Source organism: Rhinoderma darwinii, chromosome 1, assembly GCF_050947455.1.
Source record: "Rhinoderma darwinii isolate aRhiDar2 chromosome 1, aRhiDar2.hap1, whole genome shotgun sequence".
NCBI lineage: Eukaryota > Metazoa > Chordata > Amphibia > Anura > Rhinodermatidae > Rhinoderma > Rhinoderma darwinii.
In genome coordinates this window covers 554,468,801-554,493,925 of record NC_134687.1, presented here as the reverse complement: position 1 = coordinate 554,493,925, position 25,125 = coordinate 554,468,801, and the positions used below count along the sequence as shown (strand labels likewise).

The window sequence follows — 25,125 nt, the reverse complement described above, 5'->3', positions numbered from 1 at the left end:
TAGGAGAGAGTTGCACACATGTGCGGCTATCTCTCCATTTATTCTCCGTCCAGCTAACCCATGGATATGCCATAAATGTTTGAGGTGGGAATACCTCTATCAATACACATAAAAAGTTTAGTAACTTCACCTTTACTTATCTTACACCACTTTTTAAAAAGTTTTTCCAAAGACTAAAATATGGACAGCCTTTATGGCTTGTGTTGGGGGTCTGAACTCCGGGGCTCTTGCCAATCATCAGAACGTAAGGGCTGATGAAGGTCCAGCTCCCTTTATTTACAATGAGGGAACTAGTGCAAAGGTAAAGTGGAGTATTTGCCCAAGGCAACTAATAAGATTTTACCTTTCATATTGCAGGTCTTTGGAATATTAAAAGTAGAAATTACTCCACTTTTCAGGTATGTTCACACAAATATGATTTGCAGGCGAAAAATCTTCAGTGTAATACCGTAGAAGCAAAGTGAATCAAATAACAAATCTCATCCACTTGCTGTGGAATAAAATCCGCACAAAATATGTGCATAAATTGGCCTGTGGCCGTGTGGATTATAAATTCGTAGCATGTCAATTTATGATGCGGATTCACCGCGCATTTGTTGCAGGATTATCCCATTAAGTTCAATGGGGACATGAAATTCAGCAACAAATGCCATTGCTTGTGGAATTTGCTGCGATTATGCTGCATATTCGCAGTAAATTCTACAGGTTAAAAAAACAAAAACAAATAAAGCCTAATATTATAACTCTCGTGGCGTTGCCATAGCAATCACAGGCTGCAGCGGTCAATGGGATGAAACGTCATCACAGGAGGGCGGAGACTCAGAGCAGCCTGAAATAGCAGTGACGCATTGCTATGGCAACGCTAGCAGAGGTGAGTGCAGGCCTTTGTTTTTTCTGGTGCCCGTTTTCTAGATCGGTCCATCCAGCCTAATATGCGTACCAAATTAAAGCATCATTTGGTGTGTATCTGGGTCAGATACGCTACAGACCTTTCCGCAGTGTATCCGAACCTCGTGATCTCCTTTGCACCATTTTTTAAACATGTTCGCCATTATGTTAAGGCAACAGCAAATTTTAAATTCAGCGGGACTCCTTTTACCAGAGATAGTGCATTGTGGGAGCTCAGATGAAACCAGAAGAATTTTAAATATTGAAAGAAATTTGGATATAAATGGAGAACACAACCTCAAATTGATGCAAAAACAGTCAAGCAAATAATGTTAAGTTACTCAAATTTTTCTTCACATTTCAACCGTGAAATTTTGTTCAATAGTAAAATCCTGCTTTAAGCCAAACTAATAAGAACACGCTCCTAATCGATAGTGTATATGTATGGAAATTGTTCTTTGAATTACAAGTTCTTCCCTTTTAATCCCTCTCACCGTTATAATTATATTACCATTGGAAAAGTAGGGAACAGGAAACATGAGTTAATTATAGGTTACTTCCAATGCAATTATGGCTAATGTGTTTACACTAATATACAGTAATCTACTTTATTTTTATCCCCCCCTCCCCAATTTACAGACTAATATGGAGATTTATTACAAGTATATTCAAATACTGGCGAGTGACTATCTCCTTACAGATGAGGCATAGTGGAACTAGTAAGATCACATCACCGTCGTTTATTTCTGTTGTCCTGCTCAGTCGTAGGAGAGCAATAATGAAAATGACAGAGTGCTTGATCTACCACATGATGAACAGCGACGCCTGGCGGAAACCATCGGGTTTCTATCATGGTGTCCCTCATTTTACAGACAAAATAGTGCAGTAGCCTCCAATGAAGAAGATGTAAACCTAGCTTTAGCTGGTGTTTTTGTTTTTTGTGTGCACTGGGATAGCAAAAAGAACAGTGAATTTTATCCTAAATCCCATGACAAAAAACAAAACACATGTTATTTTTCATTTGGAAAAACACCAAAAACAGAGAGCACTAGACATTATGACTGGCTGAATCACGCTAAAAGATCAAATTCTAGATACAGTTAAATCTTTTGAGATAAACACCAAAAATATATATATATATTATATAAAGGGGTCGTCTTTTAGAATGTTCTTTTGGAGAGGTTTCTCTGTATAACACTAGGTTGGGGTTGCTACCCAAACACCAGATGAACACTTGATTTGTAATACTTTATGATTTTCTAAAACTTTATTCACATGACCGGGTGTCAAATCGGCAGTTTTTCATGACCAATTTGCACCCGTGCGTGACCCGTTTTCACGGATCCCTCATGAGTCTACTGAGGCAGCCGGGAAAAATATTTTTTCTCAGCCGTTCACACGGTCCGTTGAAAAAACAGCAGTGTGAATAGCCCCATAGACATGCATTGATTTTAATGCAGCCGTGTGATGGCCGTTAATAAAACATCCGTCACCCTATCGATTATCCCGGTCACGTGAATAAGGCCTAAGTCTGCATCTGGTATTGTCCCATGAAATACACATTTTATGGTTTATTCTCGTTATCTAAAAGACTGCACAACTCCGCTCTGCTTTATTAATCGGTGGGTCATGTAATTAAACTTTCCTGACGAAGGGATTAGAAACGCATGTTAGGGATTGAGCAGAGTATGAGAAGTATTCATACTGTGCTACTAAAGATATTTGAATGGGGATAGGCTTTTGTTTATTGCACTTTATTACATTAACTCACTTTGATAGACTTTGTTGTATTGTTATATTTACTTAAAAATGAATCTGCACTTGAATGGAGAAATTATATATGAATTCCAAACACATGAAATGATTTATTGGAGCATTGCGCTTTCTCCTTTCCTCTATATAGCCCCTTATACCAAGTGTCGTATTCACTCTTCCATCCTTCTCACATTTTATCCTTCCTTGTGCTGCGAGTTCATTTTTATGATGAATTGGTCTACAGGTTTTATTGTTGGTTATTGGTTTGCATAAACGTGATTTTACTTATTAAAAATGGTGACACTGCTGCTATTTGTCTTCAGGAAAATTCCAACATCATAAATAGCTACAAACTGGTCAAATCCTGGAACCTAATCCAGTCTATCTCCTTTGGGTACAGCAAAATATACTACTAATGTGCTGGTGGTAGCAGAAAGTCTAGGAGGCAGTCCTGGGGAGGGGGAGGGGGGGGGGGACTTGCAGTCCTGGTTTCAAATCTGACCAGTGATGGATCAACATCAGCATGGAGTTTGTTCTTCTATGTTTGCATGCGTTTCCTCCAGGTACTCCAATTCCTTTCCTCTCGCACTTCAACAAGATACTAATAGATTAGTGTGTTGTGTGTGTGCGTAAACTGTATGTAAGTATGTATGTATGTATGTATGTGTTTTTATGGAATATAGATTCTGACTTGGGACAAGGGAGGATGTGAGGGATGACCATCTTTGTACAGCGCGGTGAAAAATGTTGGCACTAAATAAGCAACAGGAAATAAATAAGGCTAGGGTTCATTTATAAATATAGTTTACAAGATTTTTGGGGGGTTAATAATTAAATTATACTATTTACCATATTTTCCGATCATTAAACACTTGTTTTTTTTTAAGCTGGCCATACACATTGAATAACTGTCAGAATCAGCCAACCATCTAATATGTATGTGAGCCTCCCAACAGTACCCACGAGGCCTGGCATGTGAAAGAAAAAAAAAAAAGAGAGGCTTTTCAATAACATATCTAATAGTCTAAGTGTCACCGCCAGAATACGGTCAATTAAGAAGACAATGAATAAAGGTTGCTTGTGGCATGTGGCTATAGGTCTCCTGTGTGTGAGCTCGCTGTATAACAATTAGTGTGTGTATGACTTAGGTTATCTGTGCATGAAACACAGCTAAGGTAAATGTGACAGGGAAGGATTATGCTGAAATCAGCAAGTGATAGATTGTGTAAGCAAGAGTGACTGAAGGCTGGTTTACACGGGCAGATATCTTCCCATAACGAGCGCCAATCAACAATATAACAAAGCGATTGGCGCTTGCTAAGAGGCCTTATTACACAGGTGGATGCTTTACGGTATGGGGGCGAAAGTTTGGTCCCCAATGGTTTCCATCACTGTCGGCAGCACATCCACCGATTAGGCTGGGCCTAGACGAAGACTTTTTTTTTTTTTAGTGAGCGATGAATCGCTATCCATAGGAATGCATTAGGATAGGGCTGCACACAGAGTGCTTATCTCGCTACAAACAATCACGGTTATAAATTGCTGCCAATAGGAATACATTGAGTAACTTGAAAACCTCTTCAGTAACGCTCCAGTCAAGAGATTTGCTAGCAATTTTTTAATCACTACATGCTAGGATTTCAGAGCTACACAATTGTCTGGAGCGATTTTGAAGATATTGTCAAGATACTCAATGCATTCCTATAGATCGCGATTTCTCACACCGATAGATCTTTTGCAGTGAGAAAAATCTGTATATAGTTCTAGTCTAATGCATTCCTATGGACAGCGATTTATCTGTCTAGGTCTAGCCCCAGCCTTACATAGAAAAATGTGCTGCCGAGAATGATGAAGGCCGCATAAACGAAGCGATCAGCCGACATACAAGCGTTTGCTCACTTGTTGGCGGATCGGCCAATAATCACGAATGAACGTTTGGAAGAACGCTCGATCGCCCAAATATTTACCCATGTAAATAGGTCTTAGGCGTTAGCAAATGTAGTGATGACAATTACCAATGTTTAGTGTAATTGCTACACACTAAGCAAGAAGAGCACAACCTTCTTCATAGAAAACTTTTTCAGTACGGGGCTGTAATCACACATGCAGTTTTTGTTGCAGGTTTTTTGAGCCAAACAGAATGAAAAGTATGACGGAAACACTTATAGTTCTCTTGATAATTCTCTCCTGCGTTAGGCTTGAAAAATTGCCACAAAAACTTCATGTGTGATCCAAATGTGATACAGTATCCTATGTAGCTTCCCTAGGAGATAGAGCTTCTCAGCACAGCTAACACTCTAATTCTGCCTGAGGGTGGCATACAACTGTAAAATGGCCTTCAGATCTGCCAGGGAAATCGCATACATGCCAGGGGCAAAGAAGTGCGCTTGACCTACATAAAACCTTTTCTATCAGGACGTAGGATTTCCTGTTTTGGTCTCTAGTCGAAGGTAAAGGCACAGAAACTCCGTAATCCTCTGTTTATGTTCGACCAATGGAAAGAAACCATTTGACCAGAAACTATAAACATTACTGAACAGAGTCTGAAAAGGACTGTTTGAAGAACATAAACAGGAACAAACCCTAGACAGTGTGAAAAAATGTATTTTCTTAACTGTTCTTGTATAAAGCAGCATAATAAAATAAAATTATTATTTAACAGTTGCAGATACTTTTCAGTTCTTTTCGAAAACTGAAGAATGATCATCAAAAGAATTAAGTGCTGACTAGAAGTCTTTATGTGAATATTTTTTAATCAGTTTGTTTTATTATAAGTCAACAATATCCCCCATATCTGTTATTAACCCCTTCAGGACCAAGCTCATTTTGGCCTTCAGGACCAGACCCATTTTTTCAAATCTGACATATTTCACTTTATGTGGTAATAACTCCGGAACGCTTTTACCTATCAAAGTGATTCTGAGATTGTTTTCTCGTGACACATTGGACTTTATGATAGTGGAAAAATGTGGTCGATAAATTCAATATTTACCAGTGAAAAACACCAAAATTTGGTGAAAAATTGCAAAAATTTGCATTTTTCTAAATGTAAATGTATCTGCTTGTAAGACAGGCAGTTATACCACACAAAATTGTTGCTAATTAACATCCCCCATATGTCTACTTTAGATTGGCATCGTTTTTTGAACATCCTTTTATTTTTCTAGGACGTTACAAGGCTTAGAACTTTAGCAGCAATTTCTCACATTTTCAAGAAAATTTCAAAAGGCTATTTTTACAGGGGCCAGTTCAGTTGTGAAGCGGCTTTTAGGGCCTTATATATTAGAAACCGCCAAAAAGTCACCCCATTTTAAAATCTTCACCCCTCAAAGTATTCAAAACAGCATTTAGAAAGTTTCTTAACCCTTTAAACGTTTCACAGGAATTAAAGCAACGTAGAGGTGAAATTTTCAAATTTCATTTTTTTTTTGCAGAAATTCATTTTTATTCTATTTTTTTTGTAACACAGAAGTTTTTACCAGAGAAATGCAACTCAATATTTATTGCCCAGATTCTGCAGTTTTTAGAAATATCCCACATGTGGCCCTAGTGTGGTAATGGACTGAAGCACCGGCCTCAGAAGCAAAGGAGCACCCAGTGGATTTTGGGCCTCCTTTTTATTAGAAAATATTTTAGGCTCCATGTCAGGTTTCAAGGGCTCTTTCGGTGCCAAAACAGTGGAAATCCACCAAAAGTGACCCCATTTTGGAAACTACACCCCTTGAGGAAATTATCTAGGGGTATAGTGAGCATTTTGACCCCGCAGGTTTTTTGCAGAAATTATTGGAAGTAGGCCGTGAAAATAAAAATCGTCATTCTTTCAAAGATTATGTAGGTTTAGCTAATTTTTTCTAATTTCCACGAGGACTAAAGGAGAAAAAGCACCACAACATTTGTAAAGCAATTTCTCCCGAGTAAAACAATACCCCACATGTGGTTATAAACGGATGTTTGGACACACGGCGGAGCTTAGAAGGGAAAGAGCGCCATTTGGCTTTTGGAGCTCAAATTTAGCAGGAATGGTTTGTGGAGGCCATGTCGCATTTGCAAAGCCCCTGAGGTACCAAAACAGTGAAAACGCCAAAAAAGTGACTCCATTGAGAAAACTACACCCCTTGAGGAATCCATCTAGGGGTGTAGTGAGCATTTTGCCCCCACAGGTGTTTCATAGATTTTATTAGAATTGGGCAGTGAAAATAAAAAAAATCCTTTTTCTTCAATAAGACGTAGCTTTAGCTCCAAATTTTTAATTTTCTCAACAAATAAAGGAAAAAAAGAACCCCAACGCTTGTAAAGCAACTTCTCTGGAGTACGGCAATACCCCACACGTGGTCGTAAAATGCTGTTTGGGCACACGGCAGGGCTCAGAAGGGAAGGAGCGCCATTTGCTTTTGGTGTACAGATTTTGCTGCATTTGGTTTCTGGTCGCTAAGTTGCATTTGCAAAGTCCATGTGGGACCAAAACAGTGGAAACCCCCCAGAAGTGACCCCATTTTGGAAAGAACACCCTCAAGGTATTCACCTAGGGGTGTAGTGAGCATGTTAACCCCACAGGTGTTTTGCAGAAATTCGTGTGCACACGATGTGGGAGAATGAAAATGGGAATTTTTCCTTAGATACGCCAATATGTGGTGCCCGGCTTGTGCCACCATAACAAGACAGCTCTCAATTATTATGCGGTGTTTCCCTGTTTTAGAATCACCCTACATGTGGCCCTAATCTTTTGCCTGGACATTCGACAGGGCTCAGGAGTGAAAGAGTACCATGTAAAATTGAGGCCTAATTTGGCGACTTATAAAGTATTGGTTCACAATTGCAGAGGCTTTGATGTGAAATAATAAAAGAAACCCCTGAGAAGTGACCCCATTTTGGAAACTGCACCCCTCAAGGCATTTATTAAGAGGTGTAGTGAGCATTTTCACCCCACAGGTCTTTTCCATAAATGATTGCGCTGCGGAAGGTACAAATTAAATAGTTTCCCTAGATATGCCAATTCAGTGTCAAATGTCATGCCCAGCTTGTGCCACTTTTTTTTTTATATACACCGTTCACCGTACGTTATAAACTACATGTTACCTTTATTCTGCGGGTCAGTACGATTCCGGCGATACCAAATTTATAGAACTTTTTTATAACTTTTTGCACAATAAAATTACTTTTGGAAAGAGAATGTATTTTTTCTGTCGCCAAGTTGTGAGAGCCATAACTTTTACATTTTTTCGTCGATGGAGCTGTGTGAGGGCTTGTTTTTTTTGCGAGACGAGGTATAGATTTTATCGGTACCATTTTTGGATACATGCGACTTTTTGATCACTTTTTATTTCAATTTTTGGAAGACAGTGACCAAAAAAACAGTAATTATGGCAGTGTTTTTGAGTTTTTTTTTTACGGCGTTCACTGTGCGGAATAAATAACATAATATTTTTATAGTTCAGGTCGTTACGATCGCTGCGATACCAAATATGTATGGCTTTATTATTTTTTTCAATAATAAATGACTTATAAGGGAAAAAGGGCGATTGTGTTTTGTGTTATTATTTGAAACTTTTATTGTATGTTTTCCAACTTTTATTTTTACTTTTTTTACACTTTTTTTTACACTTTTCTTTAGTCCCACTAGGGGACTTGAATGTCCAACTATTTGTTTGATGTTCTAATACATTGCACTACCTATGTAGTGCAATGTATTGGAACTGTCAGTTGTTCACTGACAGCAAGCCGATTAGGCTCCGCCTCTGGGCGGGGCCTAATCAGCTTACGTAATGGCAGACAGGAGTCCATTGTTAGGGCTCCTGTTGCCATGGTAGCAGTCGCCAGCCTTGCCATCGCATGGCAAGGCTGCCGATTTTCTACAAACCTCTAGGATGCAGCGATCACAATGGATCGCTGCATCGAAGGGGTTAATGCCAGGAATCGGAGCTAGCTCCGGTTCCTGGCGATAGATCGGGGTGTCCGCTGTAACATACAGCGGACACCCACTGCTGATGACGCCGGCTCAGCTTCTGAGCCGGAAGCTGAGCCGGCGCCATCTTGCCGATGTTACCGGAAGCCTCCTGGGCCCCGCCGACGACGGGGCATAGGAGAATTCCGTTACAGGCTGATCGGGAGGTAAGCATTAGCCCTCCGATCGCCTTTGCAGCCACCGGCAACCCAGCGATCACGTTGCTGGGGTGCCGGTGGCTATAAACTCCTCACATGCTGCGATCTCTATTGAACGCAGCATGTGAGGGGTTAATCGGTCGGATCGGAGGCTAGCTCCCGTCCTGGCCGATACCTTAGGGTGCCAGCTGTAACATACAGCTGTCACCCGGTGGTGATGTCGCTGGCTCAGCTCCTGAGCCAGCTTCATCTCCATGACGTATATTTACGTGAAAAGGCGGTAAGCCACCGATTTTAATGACGTATATATACGTGATCCGGCGGGAAGGGGTTAAATAAGACAATTATATCATATAACAATACAAACAGTAATTCTTGTGTGATTAAAAAAAAAAATCCCACGACAATTTCATACTTGCCAATAAGAAACACTTTGAAATGTATGAAAAAAATAAACTTACCAAAAATGACATCCTGTCTTTTGATGACATTTTTTTCTTGCTTATGACAGAAAGACGATTCCACGACTGAGCTCCAAGACTCCGCTTCAAATTCCAGAGTATCACTGCTGAAATCACTCCACAGTGCCGAGTCCACAACATCTAGGTACAACAGTAAACCGTGTCTTTTAATGGTGAATTCTCTGGGTAGTAGAACAACACTGTACTTGCTGTACACACAGGCCATAGAAGTTGCTACATATTCCTGTAAGACTATACTGTGCTCATTCAGGTTACAATTACCTTCGGATACAAGACATTCAACCTACAATAGCCGTTCCTTAGACATCAAAGCTTGAAACCACATTCAACCTACAATACTGCAGATAGTGCTGATCTGTGACACGTGATTGGCTGGAAGACTCAGTCAATCAGCAGGTGCATTTCACTGGTAAAATGCCTGTGATTGGTCACAACTAATCAGCAGATAAATGTAGGGCATTGTATTCCTGTGCATGCATTCATCAGCTGTCTAGCGGCTGTTCTCTACACATTAGTGCAGTGCTACACGTACCGCACCGCCCTCTACCTATGGTACCGGTACCGCACCGCCCTCTACCTATGGTACCGCACCGCCCTCTACCTATGGTACCGCACCGCCCTCTACCTATGGTACCGCACCGCCCTCTACCTATGGTACCGCACCGCCCTCTACCTATGGTACCGCACCGCCCTCTACCTATGGTACCGCACCGCCCTCTACCTATGGTACCGCACCGCCCTCTACCTATGGTACATGTACCGCACCGCCCTCTACCTATGGTACATGTACCGCACCGCCCTCTACCTATGGTACATGTACCGCACCGCCGTCTACCTATGGTACATGTACCGCACCGCCCTCTACCTATGGTACATGTACCGCACCGCCCTCTACCTATGGTACATGTACCTCACCGCCCTCTACCTATGGTACACGTACCGCACCGCCCTCTACCTATGGTACACGTACCGCACCGCCCTCTACCTATGGTACACGTACCGCACCGCCCTCTACCTATGGTACACGTACCGCACTGCTCTCTACCTATGGTACACGTACCGCACTGCTCTCTACCTATGGTACACGTACCGCACTGCTCTCTACCTATGGTACACGTACCGCACTGCTCTCTTCCTATGGTACACGTACCGCACTGCTCTCTTCCTATGGTACACGTACCGCACTGCTCTCTTCCTATGGTACATGTACCGCACTGCTCTCTACCTGTACAACATGTACTGCACTGCTCTCTACCTGTACAACATTACTGTCATGAAGGAGCTTGTTTCCTCTACACAGAAAGTGATGTGACAGCTTCCAGCAGCTCTTTTTGACTTTTATATGTAAGGACTTGCTTTATTTGTATTAGTTTTGTGCTTATCTTTCTTCACTTTCACATATTTAGGGTTGATATTTTGCGAGCTTCTAGATATGGTCTCAAGTTACAATATTTCAAAGTTACAATGGCTGTCCTGGACTAACATAATACTATGACTTGGGGGACCACTTATACAGGTATAGCAGTACTGCAGATCTCAGACGAAGAGGGCCAACATGGTTATCAACCAATAAATGTTTTAAATTAGTTTTATTTTTTTAAGGCATACGTTGCTAATTGAGTGTTTCACTGTGAAGTTGTAGAAGTGTGACTATGCATAACATAAATTGTATCAGAAGTATAAAATCTCATCAGGCCCGTTATGTCATTTAAGTCTGGCAAAGTAATCTGTAAATTAACCTTCGATGGGGAAAGTATCCATCGATGGAGGGGTTCCCATTGATTGAAGCAGCTCTTCTGACTGCGATCTGGACCGAGAGCCACTTGTGTCCCCATCAGATTCCAATGACTGGTCTGACCTCCTGCATGGTAAGAGAGAGGGTATGGTGAAGTTGAGGTTAATGTAGATACCCCAACATTATGTGAATGAGCACAAGGAACGAGCTACTAAAATGACAAAACACAAACTGTCCATTCAATTTAGAAGTGGCTTATAGTCCTAAAAATGTATTCTCATACCTGTCTATACCTAATACGGTCACACTTCGGCAGGGTGCATGGCATGCTTGGCCAGAGTCTCTTTTGCCAAGAGACATAGATGTGGAAGGAGGCGATGTCGAAAGAACAGGTTGAGGGATGTCCTTGAATGATGAATCTGAAATGAAGCAGTAAAAAGTTAATGCTTTATTAAAATGCACACATTATATTAGTAACTTATTAGTGAACGACAAACATTACAGAGGAACAACTCAGCTCTGCAACAATTCGTCAAGCTCAGAGAACAGGACCACCAAGACATAATACACTGGATACTGGCCATCTGCAATTCCACACTTTTGTATATATTGAAATCCACAGCCTTCTATAATATATAAACCTCTGTAAAAGCTAAGCCGTTTTTGGATTACGTTGTATTTTTTTCACCATATTGCCAATGCAGTAGTGGTATTGCTTTCAGCCGCACCACTGCCGACTCAAGTGAAGTCAACATCGCATATTATGAGTAAGGGCTTATTCAGACGAACGTATAATACGTCCGTGTAACGCACGTGATTTTCACGCGCCTATGTTAGTCAATGGGGCTAATGGGGCTGATTTTCACGCAGCGTATGTCCGCTGCGTAAAACTCACGACATGTCCTATATTTGCCCGTTTTTCACGCATCACGCACACATTGAAGTCAATGCGTGCGTGAAAACTGCGCACGGCTCACGGAAGCACTTCCGTGTGCCGCACGCGATGCGCGCTACAGTAGTCAAAACTATGCATGAAAACTGAAAAGCACCACGTGCTTTTCGGTTTACAAACATACAGAGTGTCATAATGATGGCGGCTGCGTGAAAATCACGCAGCCACGCATCATATGCTGCTGACACACGAAGCGGTTAAGGACATTTTGCGCACGCAAAATGACGCGTTTTTTGCGCGCGCAAAACGCACACGCTCTTATTCAATCCAGCCTTATTCAAACAAGTGTCCAATTTGCGTACGCAAAAAAAATGGAAAGTTTTTTCATGAATTTGAATGTCGGTGTTGTGTGTGTGGTTTCAGAGTGCGATCCATTTTTCTCGTCCCTTTTTCTCCTCTGCAAGCACTTTTTGGTTTCCCTTTTTTTTTCCTGCATTTCTTTAGCAACCAACTGATGCGTAAAAAAAAGGACAGCCCACAAATGACGTCCGTGTGCGGTCTGCTTTATTCACGCACCCAGAGATTTTAATGGACGGACTAGAATAGGAAGAGGTCACAGGCTCCGTGAAAATAAAAAACGGATGTATGACTAGCCGATTGAATGGCATGGGTCAGTGTGCTGTCCGTTGTTAACACACACCGCACACAGGCCTTATTCACACAAACATGTTTATAGTCTAACAGGTTTTTCTACTGGGCTGTAGGTGTGTTTTGAATAACTACCATTTACTTACAAAACATCATTTGATCTAAAATGTCAGAAAATCTAGACTTTTCAACAAGTAACTTTTTTCGTAACAAAAAAAACCCCAAAAAAAACCAAGAACATGTTCTGCTTTTTAGCCTTTCAGAAATAGTACCACTCTTGCCATGGACTGCAAAATCCGACACAGCCCAATGACTAGAGTGGGGTTGATTCTGGGAAAAAAAGCAGACTTTTTTTTTAGTCCTGGACAACACCGTTAAAAGCTTATAAACCAAAAAAATATATAAAAACGGTTACAAAATCTTCAAGACCTTGCCTTATGTACAAAAAAGTCTAAATTGTTGTACAATATTCAGAGACATTCCTGAATAGTTGGAGGACAACAAACATACAGTGAGAAGGACAAAGATAAAAGCAATGTTGTCAGACAAATAAACATGTGAGGAAGGTCACCCGACATCTGTGAGCTGGACTACAAAAAACAACTACCAGTGACATATGGTTTCATTGTCAGAAAATGTTCACACGGTGTCATTTAGAAATTAATTTTAACATACAAAAAAAAAAAAAACAGCGCTGTGGGCACTAACTAGGGTTTCCCAGTCAAAGGAAAGCTTAATCCAAGAGGTTTTTTATGCGTATTTCGTCCCACATAAAATGCATCAAAAATATGATGTGTAAACAAGACTTTAACACGGAACTTGTCAATTATACTCTGATCGTATTCTAGAGCAAAGGTGAATGCACTCTAGACCGGGTCTCTTTTCTTTGTGGACAGTCTTGAAGTTTTTTTCACTTTTTTTTTTATCATGCAAAAGGGAAATTGAGAGACAAAGGCAGAGTGCATGGTAAAAGGAGCAGAGGAGTTGTCCATAGCAACCAATAAATTTCTTGTTTTCATTTTCAAAGGGCCTCTGAGAAATGAGAGCTGGAATCGGATTGGTTGGTATCAAACGACTCAATTTTTCCTGTGCACTAGTTTCTAAATTAAATCCATGCAGTAAGCTTCTCCATACCAATGTTCTATGCGGGGCCAGCCTTATTTTGGATGGTGCCCTGTGTGGTACTTTTTGTTGGTACCCCTTCCCATATGGTGTACTGTCTTACAGTGTAAAAATATCCGTATTAAATAGTACCTAATCATAAATGCAATTTTATTTGCCGTCCAAACAGTGCCATACGTTGGCCAAATAACACTTCTATACAGTTGCCTAAATAACCCACACAGTGCCGCCATCACCTGCAAAAATAAAATATTGCACAGTGCAATGCAACACAATGCCTAACTAAAACCCAATACAGTGTTCAAATCATACAAACATACAGTGACCAAATAACAGTTACCTTTATAAAATAATCTAATAAAAGTGCTACACAATGTCTAAATAATACTGCTATACAGTATTACGATTGGTGGTGGTCACATGTTCTGGCTGCCAGGCCATGAGATGCCCCATTCTGCAACGGTCAGTTGACACGCCCTGTGGGACCACACAGGTTGCACAACCTAAAGGCCGGCTCTGGTATTATGGCCATCTCCCTAAAAGGCCAAATCATCTCCAACAATACGTATACTATAATTGATACAGTTGGCGGGGAGTAACTAAGTTCTGACCTCCACCTTCCCACAAACACAGGAGCCACAAAACTCTGTAAAGAACACAAAACCCTTTTGCTGCCATTTAAGCATTTCCGTTATTGGAAATTTCTGACTACAGATTTGTGTAGATTTCCAGTGACCGAAGTTTCCAAATAGAATCACAAGAGTTTGGGTATTGTACAGGTCCAAGCTCTTCAATGGTGAAATCAGTAGCTGAAATTTCAAAAGATCTCGCAGGCCTTTCCACTGGGAGGCCCTGAGGCTCGTCCTAGAAGACTGTGTTTGAAAGCCAGGCAAGTCCAATTCCTTTGAGCTACACAGCAGAAAGTGGTTTATAAACTATATTTTATCTATACATAAGGGAGTATCTAAGGATGCCACTATACATACACAGCATGTCTGTTTCTAATTATAATTGATAGATGGGAATGGGTACAGGATAATCAAACATACCGTCAGTAAGAGTATGCCAGTTTGCAAACCGCTACTCAGATGCGGAGGAAGAAGTGGCCATTTTTACACAAAAATAATGGGGTATTAATTCCCCAATTAACTACATATATTACGTCTGTCAGCCCAACTGACTTGAAGGTGGCTGAGCTGCAATACCAAATATAGCCACTGGAAAAGTGTGGCACTGTATCAGAAGAGAAAGCACTTGTTTCTACTCCTGGACAATCCCTTTAAATCAAACATTTACTAAACTAGAGGCTGAAGATACATATAAAAGAACAGTTAAGTTCTCACTTACTTGAAATGACAGCTGGTTGTTTATATTTTGGATTATATCGGTCCTGAAACTTCTATGAAACAAAAAAAAGATGCATTTTAATGAATAGATTATGGTATAGAAAATAATCACTCAATACAGGTCGAAATAGGCTTATCACCCCCTTCTTAAGGATGGGGGACTGATCAAGAAGGAACATAACATTGCTCAAACTGCACAATGATAGATATAACAATAGCATAAATCTATTTCTAAAAGCCCTGATACTGTCGTACAGTTAGTTACAAGAACTGTTTTAGACTTGAAAATCAAATTATTCTTCCCTACGCCAGAATCTTGTGGTTCCAAACAGATTCATAGATCATGAGCTAGAGATAAAAAGGGGCATCAGACCAGAAACCCATTATATACCTAGCCAGGTTCATTGACGGTTTTAAAGCCCTGGCATGGTTTGTCACAGGCCGGATGAAGGTCTAATGAGGAACATGACATGAATCCATCAATCTGCTGCACACAATAGAGGTAGACATTAAATAGACATCAGTTAACTGGGAATAGCAATATCATTGTTGCATGAAACATTTCCATGAATACTGGCACGACCGTAGTGACGTCAAGGGTACCTAGTGAATTTATAGAATATTGTTTTAGCCAATACAATGACCCCCATTCACAGTATGCAGGTGACACACCTTGGAGGAATGAGATTATTTCAATGATGGGGGTAAGATTACAAAGAAGTAAAATACTCATTTTATTCTTTATATTTTGCCTCAATAGCAAATTTCCTATTACTTGGCTTTTCAAAGTCCTGAAATTATAATTGCCTTTGTTCTAGTACAGTTAAGCCAGATAATCTAGAATCTCACAAGATCAGGAGCAAATAATTAATCAAAGATAACGGCTTAGAAGACAAAGAGATAGTTTTATGTAACACTTTTTATTTATTTTTTATGTTGGATTTTGACATGTCCGATCCAGTGTTCCCACAGGAGATAAGCCACTGCCAGACTTGTCAGTCATTCAGGATGTAGGGCCATCTTAAATAGGGTAAGACTGAACAGACAACCAATTACAAATCTTTTCTGATTGAGGCCCTAAAAAGTTATTAAGTAAGAGTGGCATATTTCATGTTGGCATTTTGCACTTTATTTTAGGCTGACTATATCTGTTTTTTAGATTTGTTTCTATTGTAATATAGAATATTTGGTAATACACTATTTGTTCCATTAACCGCTTCTCGACCGCCCACTGTATATTCACGTCGGCACTTGCTGGGCTCTGTGTAGTGCCGACGTGAATTCACAGTGGGTGTTAAAAGCGCGATCCGGGTGTCTCAGAGTAGCGCTGACACCCGGATCGCGCTGTTATCACCTGCCTCTGGTCCCATAGATATGATCGGGACCTGATTAGTTCAGGTCCCGGTCATGTGATCGCAGGGAAAGTGTGTTGTAGCAACGAACTGGAAAGTTTGTTGCTATAACAAACTGGAAAGTTTGTTGCTACAACAAGCTTTCCCGGGGACCGATTGCTGGTGTTGCAGTCGGTTATAAGGCAGAACCGGGGGCCATATAACAGCCCCCGGGTCTGCCATGCACAGCAGCCTATGAGAACCAGCCGGAGGCAGGTCCTCATAAGCTTCCTGTCAGTGTGACTCTCAGCGTCACACTGACAGTTTATAATACGTTACACTACCTAGGTAGTGTAATGTATTATAGCAGCGATCAGTGCTGCCAGGCTTCAAGTAAAACAAGTAAAAAATAAAAGTAATAAAAAAGTTTTATAAAAGTGTAAAAACAAGTTATAAAAGTTACAAAAAAAAAGAATGCTTTTTTTCCTATAATAAGTCTTTTATTATAGGAAAAAAATGAAAATGTTAAAAAAGTACACATATTTGGTATCACCGCGTTCGTAACGACCCCAACTATAAAACTATATTATTTTTCCCGCACGGTGAACACCGCAAAAAAAATAATTAAAAAACAATGTCAGAATCACTTTTTTTTGGTCATCAACCCTCCCAAAATATAGAATAAAAAGTGATCAAAAAGTCGCATGTACCCCAAAATAGTACCAATAAAAATTACAACCCGTCCCGCAAAAAACAACCCCTTACACCGCTTTTTTGACGGAAAAATATAAAATTATGGCTCTCAGAATATGATGACACTAAAAATAAATAATTTTATCAAAGTGATTTTATTGCGCAATCGCCACAAAACATAAAAAACCTATATACATATGGTATCGCCGTAATCGTACCGACCCGCAGAATAAAGTAAAATGTCATTTATACCGCACGGTGAATACTGTAAAAAAAAGAAAATACAAAAAACATTGTCAGAATTTATGTTTCTTTGTCACTTTGCTTCCAAAAAAATCTAATAAAAAGTGATAAAAAAAAAAAAAATCACATGAACCCTAAAATGGTACTAATGAAAAGTACAGATTGTCCCGCAACAAATAAGCCCTCACACGGCTCCGTTGGAGAAAAAATTCAAAAGTTCTGGCTCTCAGAATATGGTGATGCAAAATGTGCAGAGTGTTCCAAAAGCGGATAAGATCGGGCGCCATTTATCAGTGCGACACCGGCCACATATCTATGAAATATTTATTTACCCCATTATTATACCCTCTTATTATGCCCTGATGTACCCCGCACAGATTACATATGCACCCACATCATGAACTGAAATACCAGCAAAACCCCAAACAGAACAGTTACCAAGCAAAATCTGCGCTCCAAAAGCCAAATGGTGTTCCCTCCCTTCTGAGCCCCACAGCGTGCCCAAACACCAGCTTACGTCCACATATATGACATTTTATATCCGGGAGAACCCGCTCAACATTGTATGAGGTATTTGTCTTCAGTGGCACAAACTGGGCACAATATATTGTGCATTAAAATGGCATATCAGTGGAAAATTTTAATTTTCACTTTGCACCATCCGCTGCACATTAACGCCTTGGCGCACCACGACTTAATAGCATGTCGTGGTGCGAGGGGTTATTTATGGAGCGGGCTCATGCGCTGTGCACGCTCCATATTCTGCAGGTGTCCGCTGTGTATTACAGCTGACACCCGGGACTAACGGACAGGAACAGCGATCGCGCTGTTACAGGAGCCTGTAAAATGACATTATACTGCAATACATTAGTATTGCAGTGTATTGTACCAGCGACCTAATGATTGCTCGTTCCAGTCCCCTAAAGGGACTTTTGGGAGGTTTCCACTGTTTTGGTACCTCAGGGGCTTTGCATATGCGACATGACACCCGAAAACCATTCCAGCTAAATTTGAGCTCCAAAAGCCAAATATTGTTCCTTCCCTCCTGAGTCGTGCCGTGGGTCCAAACAGCAGTTTATTACCACATATGGCGTATTGCTGTAATCAGGACAAATTGCTTTACAAATTTTGGGGTAATTTTTCTCCTTTATTCATTGTAAAAATTTAACATTTCTATGTTTCAGAAAAAAGTAGATTTTCATTTTCACGGCCTAATTCCACTAAATTCAGCAAAAAAACTGTGGGGTCAAAATGCTAACTATACCCCTAGAACAATTCCTTGAGGGGTGTTGTCTTCAAAATGGGGTCAGTTTTGGGGGGATTCCACTGTTTTGCTTACTCCAGGGCGTTGCAAACGCGACATGGAACTGAAAAACAATCCAGCAAAATCTGCGCTTAGAAATCCAAATGGCGCTCCTTCCCTTCTGAGCTCTGCCGTGGGTCCAAACAGCAGTTTAGTACCACATATGGGGTATTGGCGTAATCTGAAGAAGTAGCTTTACAAGTTCTGGGGTGCTTTTTAATCTTTATTTCTTGCAAATATAATTTTTTTTTATATTTTTTCAGAAAAAAAAAGTAGATTTTCACTTTCACAGACAAACTCCAATAAATATAGCAAAATACCTGTGGGGTCAAGATGCTAACTATACCCCTAGATAAATTCCTTGAGGTGTGTAGTTTCCAAAACCGTCTCACTTTTGGGGGATTTCCACTGTTTTGGCACCACAAGACCTCTTCAAACCTGACATGGTGCCTAAAATATATTCTAAAAAAAGGAGGCCCCAAAATCCACTAGGTGCTACTTTGCTTGAGGCCGGTATTTCAGTCCATTATCACACTAGAGCCACATGTGGGATATTTCTAAAAACTGCAGAATCTGGGCAATAAATATTGAGTTGCATTTCTCGGGTAAAACCTTCTGTGTTACAGAAAAAAATGTATTACAAATGAATTTCAGCAAAAAAAATTACATTTGTAAATTTCACCTCTACATTGCTTTAATTCCTGTGAAGCGCCTAATGGGTTAAGAAACTTTCTGAATGCTATTTTTAATACTTTGAGGGGTGCAGTTTTTAATATGGGGTGATTTATCGGGTCTATCTAGTACATAAGGCCCTCAAAGCCACTTCAGAACTAAACTGGTCCCTGTAAAAATAGCCTTTTGAAATTTTCTTGAAAATGTGAGAAATTGCTGCTAAAGTTCTAAACGTTGTAACGTCCTAGAAAAATAAAATGTTCAAAAAACTATGCAAATATAAAGTAGACATATGGGAAATATAAACTAGTAACTATTTTGTGTGGTATTACTATCTGTTTTACAAGCAGATACATTTAAAATGAGAAAAATCATAATTTTTGCAAATTTTCTCTACATTTTGGTGTTTTTCACAAATAAGCAATGAATTTATTGACCAAATTTTTCCACTAACATAAAAGTACAATATGTCACGAGAAAACAATCTCAGAATCGCTTGGATAGGCAAAAGCATTCCGGAGTTATTACCACATAAAGAGACACATGTCAGATTTGAGAAAATGGGGCTGGTCATGAAGGTCAAAATGAGCTCGGTCTTGAAAGGGTTAAAAGGAACATTACCATCTTAGTCATATTTCATATAGCTGATAACCACTATATATTTGTAAACAGTTTTATTTTTGAAAAATTCCTGATTACCCAAATTTCTCCCTTTCTTTATGGCCTATGGTCTGCTTCTCGTTTGTGAACAGTTATACTTGGTTATGGCCACTGCCGTGGTCCTGGTGTGGTGGCCGTGCTTGTGAGAATAACTACCGGCAAAGTCCAATGCTGTGGGTGGGTCCTTGGAGCATGCATACATAATAGCCCCCTACACAGCCACCTCAGTCAGGTGGCTCCTGGGCACACGTAGCTGGGGAGCATTTTAATTTGGCTGTTTTCCATTTCAGCATTGAAGCGGCCTGGCGTATATCTCCAGATTCTGAATAGCCGCATCGAGGGCGCACAAGGAAGCAAGTAGTGCTGGGATGTTATCCCAGCGCTGCTACAGCAAAGTCACATGGGCGCAGGATTCAGTCAATTGCACATTTTTGAAAGAGCCAGCGAGCGAGGCGCACCTCAGTGACTAAAGGAGAAAGTATGGAGGTTCAATTAAAAAAAAAACAATTATTTGCAATATCTGTTTTTTTTCTTAAAGAAGTGAGATGGGAATAATCCTTTAATGGTGGATCAAAGAAATGTTACTGCTTATTTGTGCTTATGTATGCAAATATTATTACAAAATTACCCCGTTTTCTCTAATTATACATGAATATAAATCAAAGGCTGTACAGGGATTAAAGTGCTTCCAGCTAACGTGCTTTTATGAGGTGGTACTAGGACTTGCAGCCAGTGACAGTCAATGATCGTACAGTTGCTGGTTCATTATTGCACCTCATTAGTCCTCGTGATATCATTGCAAATCTCAGCTTTGTGATCAATAGCAGCTCTTAATAGGACAAAGCCCTAAAAATGAAGGAGCTCCTGCCACGAGCTACCGATCCTTCACTGCTACTAAGAATTCTAATATCTTCTCCAAAAATGAAAACTTGCTATATATAGATGCAGATTTGTCCTGTTTAATATAAATTCTGTTCTGCTTTTTTGGGACCATGCTATACCAGTTCACAAGTGGCAACTAGAACTCCATTACATGCTATTAAGTGGTCACTGTATTCTCCTGTTTGTGTTGTGTGCAAGAATAAAACAGGAAAAGACCAAATCCAGTTCTTACAAGAACTCCTGTACGAAATCAGAAAATGTGTAGCAAGAAATGCAGGGAACGTAGTTAATGGGGTTGTGCAGTATTAGAAAACATGTCTGCTTTCTTCCAAAAACAGCACCACCCCTGCCCACAGGTTGCGTGTGGTATTGCAGGCCAGCTCCATTCTCTTTAATGGAGCTGAGCTGCAATACCAGACACAATCCATAGCTAGGTGACAAGCGGTGTTTGGAAGAAAGCAGCCATGGTTTTCTAATCAAAAAACCTGGACATAACCTTTAATGGTTGATGTAGCAGATAGAGGAAGTTCTCTGTCCTCAGAGCGACAGGCTTTTTTGCTTCTATGCTAAAGAGCAAAAGTGGACAAAACACACGAGAATGAGGTAAGGCCCTGTTCACATCTGCATTGTTGCTTACGTTTACAGAAGCCAAGCGCTGAATCCGTTGTACGATAGATACCATTCGACGGACCCCATTGTCTTATAATAGGGTCTTTCAGGTTCAGTCAAGGCTTCTGTTAAGATAGGAAGAATAGCGCTGCACGCAGCAATATTTTTCCAGTCAAAGCTGAAGGAATTTGCAATGGAGGCTCCACCTCTGTTATTTTTTTATTAATAGGGGGAGCCAGTTATTCACTAATCCAGGGGTATACCTTAATTCAGTTTTTTGTAATCACCTTTGAACATGCAGGAGCAGCATCTTTGCAGACTTTGTGTACATTCACATTACAATCTGAAAAACAGGAAAATGGCTGTTAAAGTAAAAAGGAAGGAAAATGTTCACAGGAAACACGCTGGCCATGCATTTATTTCATTACTGCTAAACTGTGCATAAACGCCTGTCTCCGTCTCATTTTGACAAGCAAAATTGCGATGAAATTACTGATGGGGTGACAATTGGTTATAATCAAATCTGTATAACCTGCACATTAAGGTTTTAGTGGAATAGGACAATATGCTGTACTACATTATATTCCCAAAACGAAACAGTTTTAGGCTATGTTCACACAGAGTATTTTGCAGGCAGAATTTCTGCCTCAAAATTCAGTTTGGAAGTTTGAGGCCAATTTTCGTGGCGTTTTTCGCCCGCGGCGGGCATAAAACGCCGCAAAATACGCTTTCTCTGCCTCCCATTGAAGTCAATGGGAGGTCAGAGGCGGAAGAGCCCGAAGATAGGGCATGTCGCTTCTTTCTCCCACGAGCCGGTTTTACTGCCCGCGGGAGAAACCCGCCCCCACCTCTCATTGAAATCGAAGGGAGGTATTTTCGGGCCGTTTTTGACAAGCTTTTTGGCGCGGTTTCCGCGTCAAAAAACACTCTAAAAAAAACTCAGTGTGAACTTAGCCTTAAGTATTACTTGTCTGACTTCAGGTTTTTTTTTTCTGGTTTTGTTCTTTCTCCATGTGTGTTTGTGCCTATTATAAACCTAGGTGACCAAACAGGGTCTTACTTAACACTCAGCATGTATTAAAACTTCTTTGTAGTTGTCCACAATGTAGTGCATTCTATATTCTGCATGATAAGCGGCTGTACTCTGTGTCCCTGATCTCCACCATACCTCTCTATTTTCTTTTACGCTGTTCCTATATGGAGGATAGAAGATAGAACTAATGCAGAAACTGCACCAGTTAAATCAATCACAAGCCCAAAAACTAGTGTGTGCTACTTCAGAGAGATCGTGAACTGGTTTTCTTGGTAACAATATATCATTCACAGGTACTTACTTGAACATTGTAATGATTCTTTTCCCAAGAGAGCCTTTTCGCACACCAAACATGGAACCACGCCGGAGAATGTGCCTGTAACAAACTGATGTCTGCTCACCTTCTCCTTTGACTCCTTGATTTTGGTCTTTACCATATTTTGGCAAAGGAAAAGAAATAAACATTTATTTCAAAACCAGCAAAATGCAAACACCTGACAAAATACAAACACAGGTACAGGTTGACAATGAGGACATATAAATACTGACTTTAACCCCTTCCCGACATTTGTCGTAAGTATACGTCATGGAAAGCCAGTGCTTCCCGCAAAATGTCATATACTTACGACAAATGTTTGGCACCGGCTCAGAAGCTGAGTCGGTGCCACAATCGCCGGATCTCAGCTGTATCTGACAGCTGACATCCGGCTGTAATGGCGGGGACCGAAATTAGCTTCGATCCCCGCCATTAACCCCTTAAGTGCAGCGCTCAAACGCTATCGCTGCACTTAAAGAGACTCTGTCACCACATTATAAGTGCCCTATCTCCTACATAAGGAGATCAACGCTATAATGTAGATGACAGTAATGCTTTTTATTTAAAAAAACGATCTTTTTTCACAACGTTAGGAGCGATTTAAGTTTATGCTAATGAGCTTTCTTAATGCCCAAGTGGGCGTACTTTTACTTTCGACCAAGTGGGCGTTGTACAGAGGAGTGCATGACGCTGACCAATCGGCATCATGCACTCCTCTCCATTCATTTACACTGCACTAGCGATATAGATATATCACTATGTGCAGCCACATACACAAACCCTAACATTACTACAGTGTCCTGATAATGAATACACATGAAATCCAGCCTGGACGTCATGTGTACTCACAATCCTGACACTTCTGACTCTTTTTTTGTGAGATTCCGGCAAGTGAAACCAAATCTCGTTTAGCTCCATGATCTCGCGAGATTTCGTATCCGTTGCTGGAATCTCACAAAAAAGAGTCAGAAGTGTCAGGATTCTGAGTACACATTACGTCCAGGCTGGATGGTCATGTGTATTCATTATCAGGACACTGTAGGACACAATGAAATTGCAGGGGTTCCGGTGGCTGCAATGGCAACCGGAGGCCTAATACTGGCCTCCCGGTCTGCCTAGCACCGAAGCCGGTCAAGATCCGCCCGGCGGCGGAGCCTGATCGGCTTCCGTAGCCGCCGGCTCAGGAGCTGATCCGGCGTCATCAGCGGTGGAAGTCAGCTGTATGTTACAGCTGACCTCCACCTGTAACGGCAGGAACCGGAGCTAGCTCCGATCCCTGCCATTAACCCCTTCGATGCAGCAATCGAAAGCGATTGCTGCAAATCGTAGCGGTTACTAGCAGATCGCCAGCCCTGATAGGCAATCAGGACCAGCGACTGCTGCTATGGCAACAGGAGACACAATGGTCTCCTGCTCTGCTATTACGGAAGCCGATTTAAACCCCGCCGGGAGGCGAAGCCTAATCGGCTTGCTGTCAGTGAATGACTGACAGATCTAATACATTGCACTACGTAGGTAGTGCAATGTATTAGAAAAAAAAATAAATCTGACCGTTGGACCTTCAAGTCCCCTAGTAGGACTTGAGAAAAAGTGTAAAAAAAAAGTGCAAAAAATAGAAGTTTGAAAACAATAAAAGTTTCAAGTAATAAAATAAAACACAATCCCCCTTTTACTCTCATGAAGTCCTTTATTATTGAAAAATAGTAATAAACCATACGTATTTGGTATCGCCGCGACCGTAACGACCTGAGGTATCAAAATATTATATTATTTATTGCACGCGGTGAACAGTGTAAAAAAAAACTTGAAAAACTTTACCAGAGTTTCTGTTTTTTGGTCACTTTGCCCTACAAATATTAGAATAAAAAGTGATCAAAAAGTCGCACGTATCCAAAAATGGTACCTATAAAAACTATAGCTCGTCCCGCAAAAAACAAGCCCTCATACAGCACCGTCGACCAAAAAATGTAAAAGTTATGGTTCTCACAACTTGGCGACAGAAAAAATACATTCTTTTTACAAAAGTAATTTTATTGTGCAAAAAGTTGTAAAACATAAAAAAGTGCTATAAATTAGGTATCACCGGAATCGTACTGACTCACAGAATAAAGTTAATGTAATTTATAAAGTATGGTGAACGCTGTATAAAAAAAAACTAAAAAAGCTGTGCCAGAATTGCGTTTTTTTGTTTACCTGGCCTCCCAAAAAATAGGATAAAAGGTGATCATAAAGTCGCATGTACCCCAAAATGGTACCAATAATAACTACAGCTCATCCCACAACAAACCAGCCCTCATACCACTACGTCTACGAAAAAATAAAATTAGTTATAGCTCCAATACGTCAGGAAATAAAAAAATATGCAGTTGTGCAGGTCCGAGGGGAATGTTAATTTTTCGCTAAATTTTGGTGTTTT

General features: G+C 40.5%; 1 protein-coding gene across 6 annotated transcripts in view; it reads right to left on the bottom strand.

The window, feature by feature from the left end:
* ARHGEF28 (Rho guanine nucleotide exchange factor 28) overlaps window positions 1-25,125 on the bottom strand; it is a 209,692-nt gene that overhangs the window by 45,755 nt on the left and 138,812 nt on the right. For all 6 annotated transcript variants that reach the window (XM_075838207.1, XM_075838170.1, XM_075838180.1 and 3 more), the window contains 6 exons: window positions 22,695-22,821; window positions 21,648-21,703; window positions 14,969-15,020; window positions 11,243-11,378; window positions 10,964-11,085; window positions 9,204-9,344 (listed from right to left, as the gene is read on the bottom strand). In XM_075838207.1, the coding sequence (XP_075694322.1) occupies window positions 9,204-9,344; window positions 10,964-11,085; window positions 11,243-11,378; window positions 14,969-15,020; window positions 21,648-21,703; window positions 22,695-22,821 (634 nt within the window). The remainder of the gene's footprint in view (window positions 1-9,203; window positions 9,345-10,963; window positions 11,086-11,242; window positions 11,379-14,968; window positions 15,021-21,647; window positions 21,704-22,694; window positions 22,822-25,125) is intronic.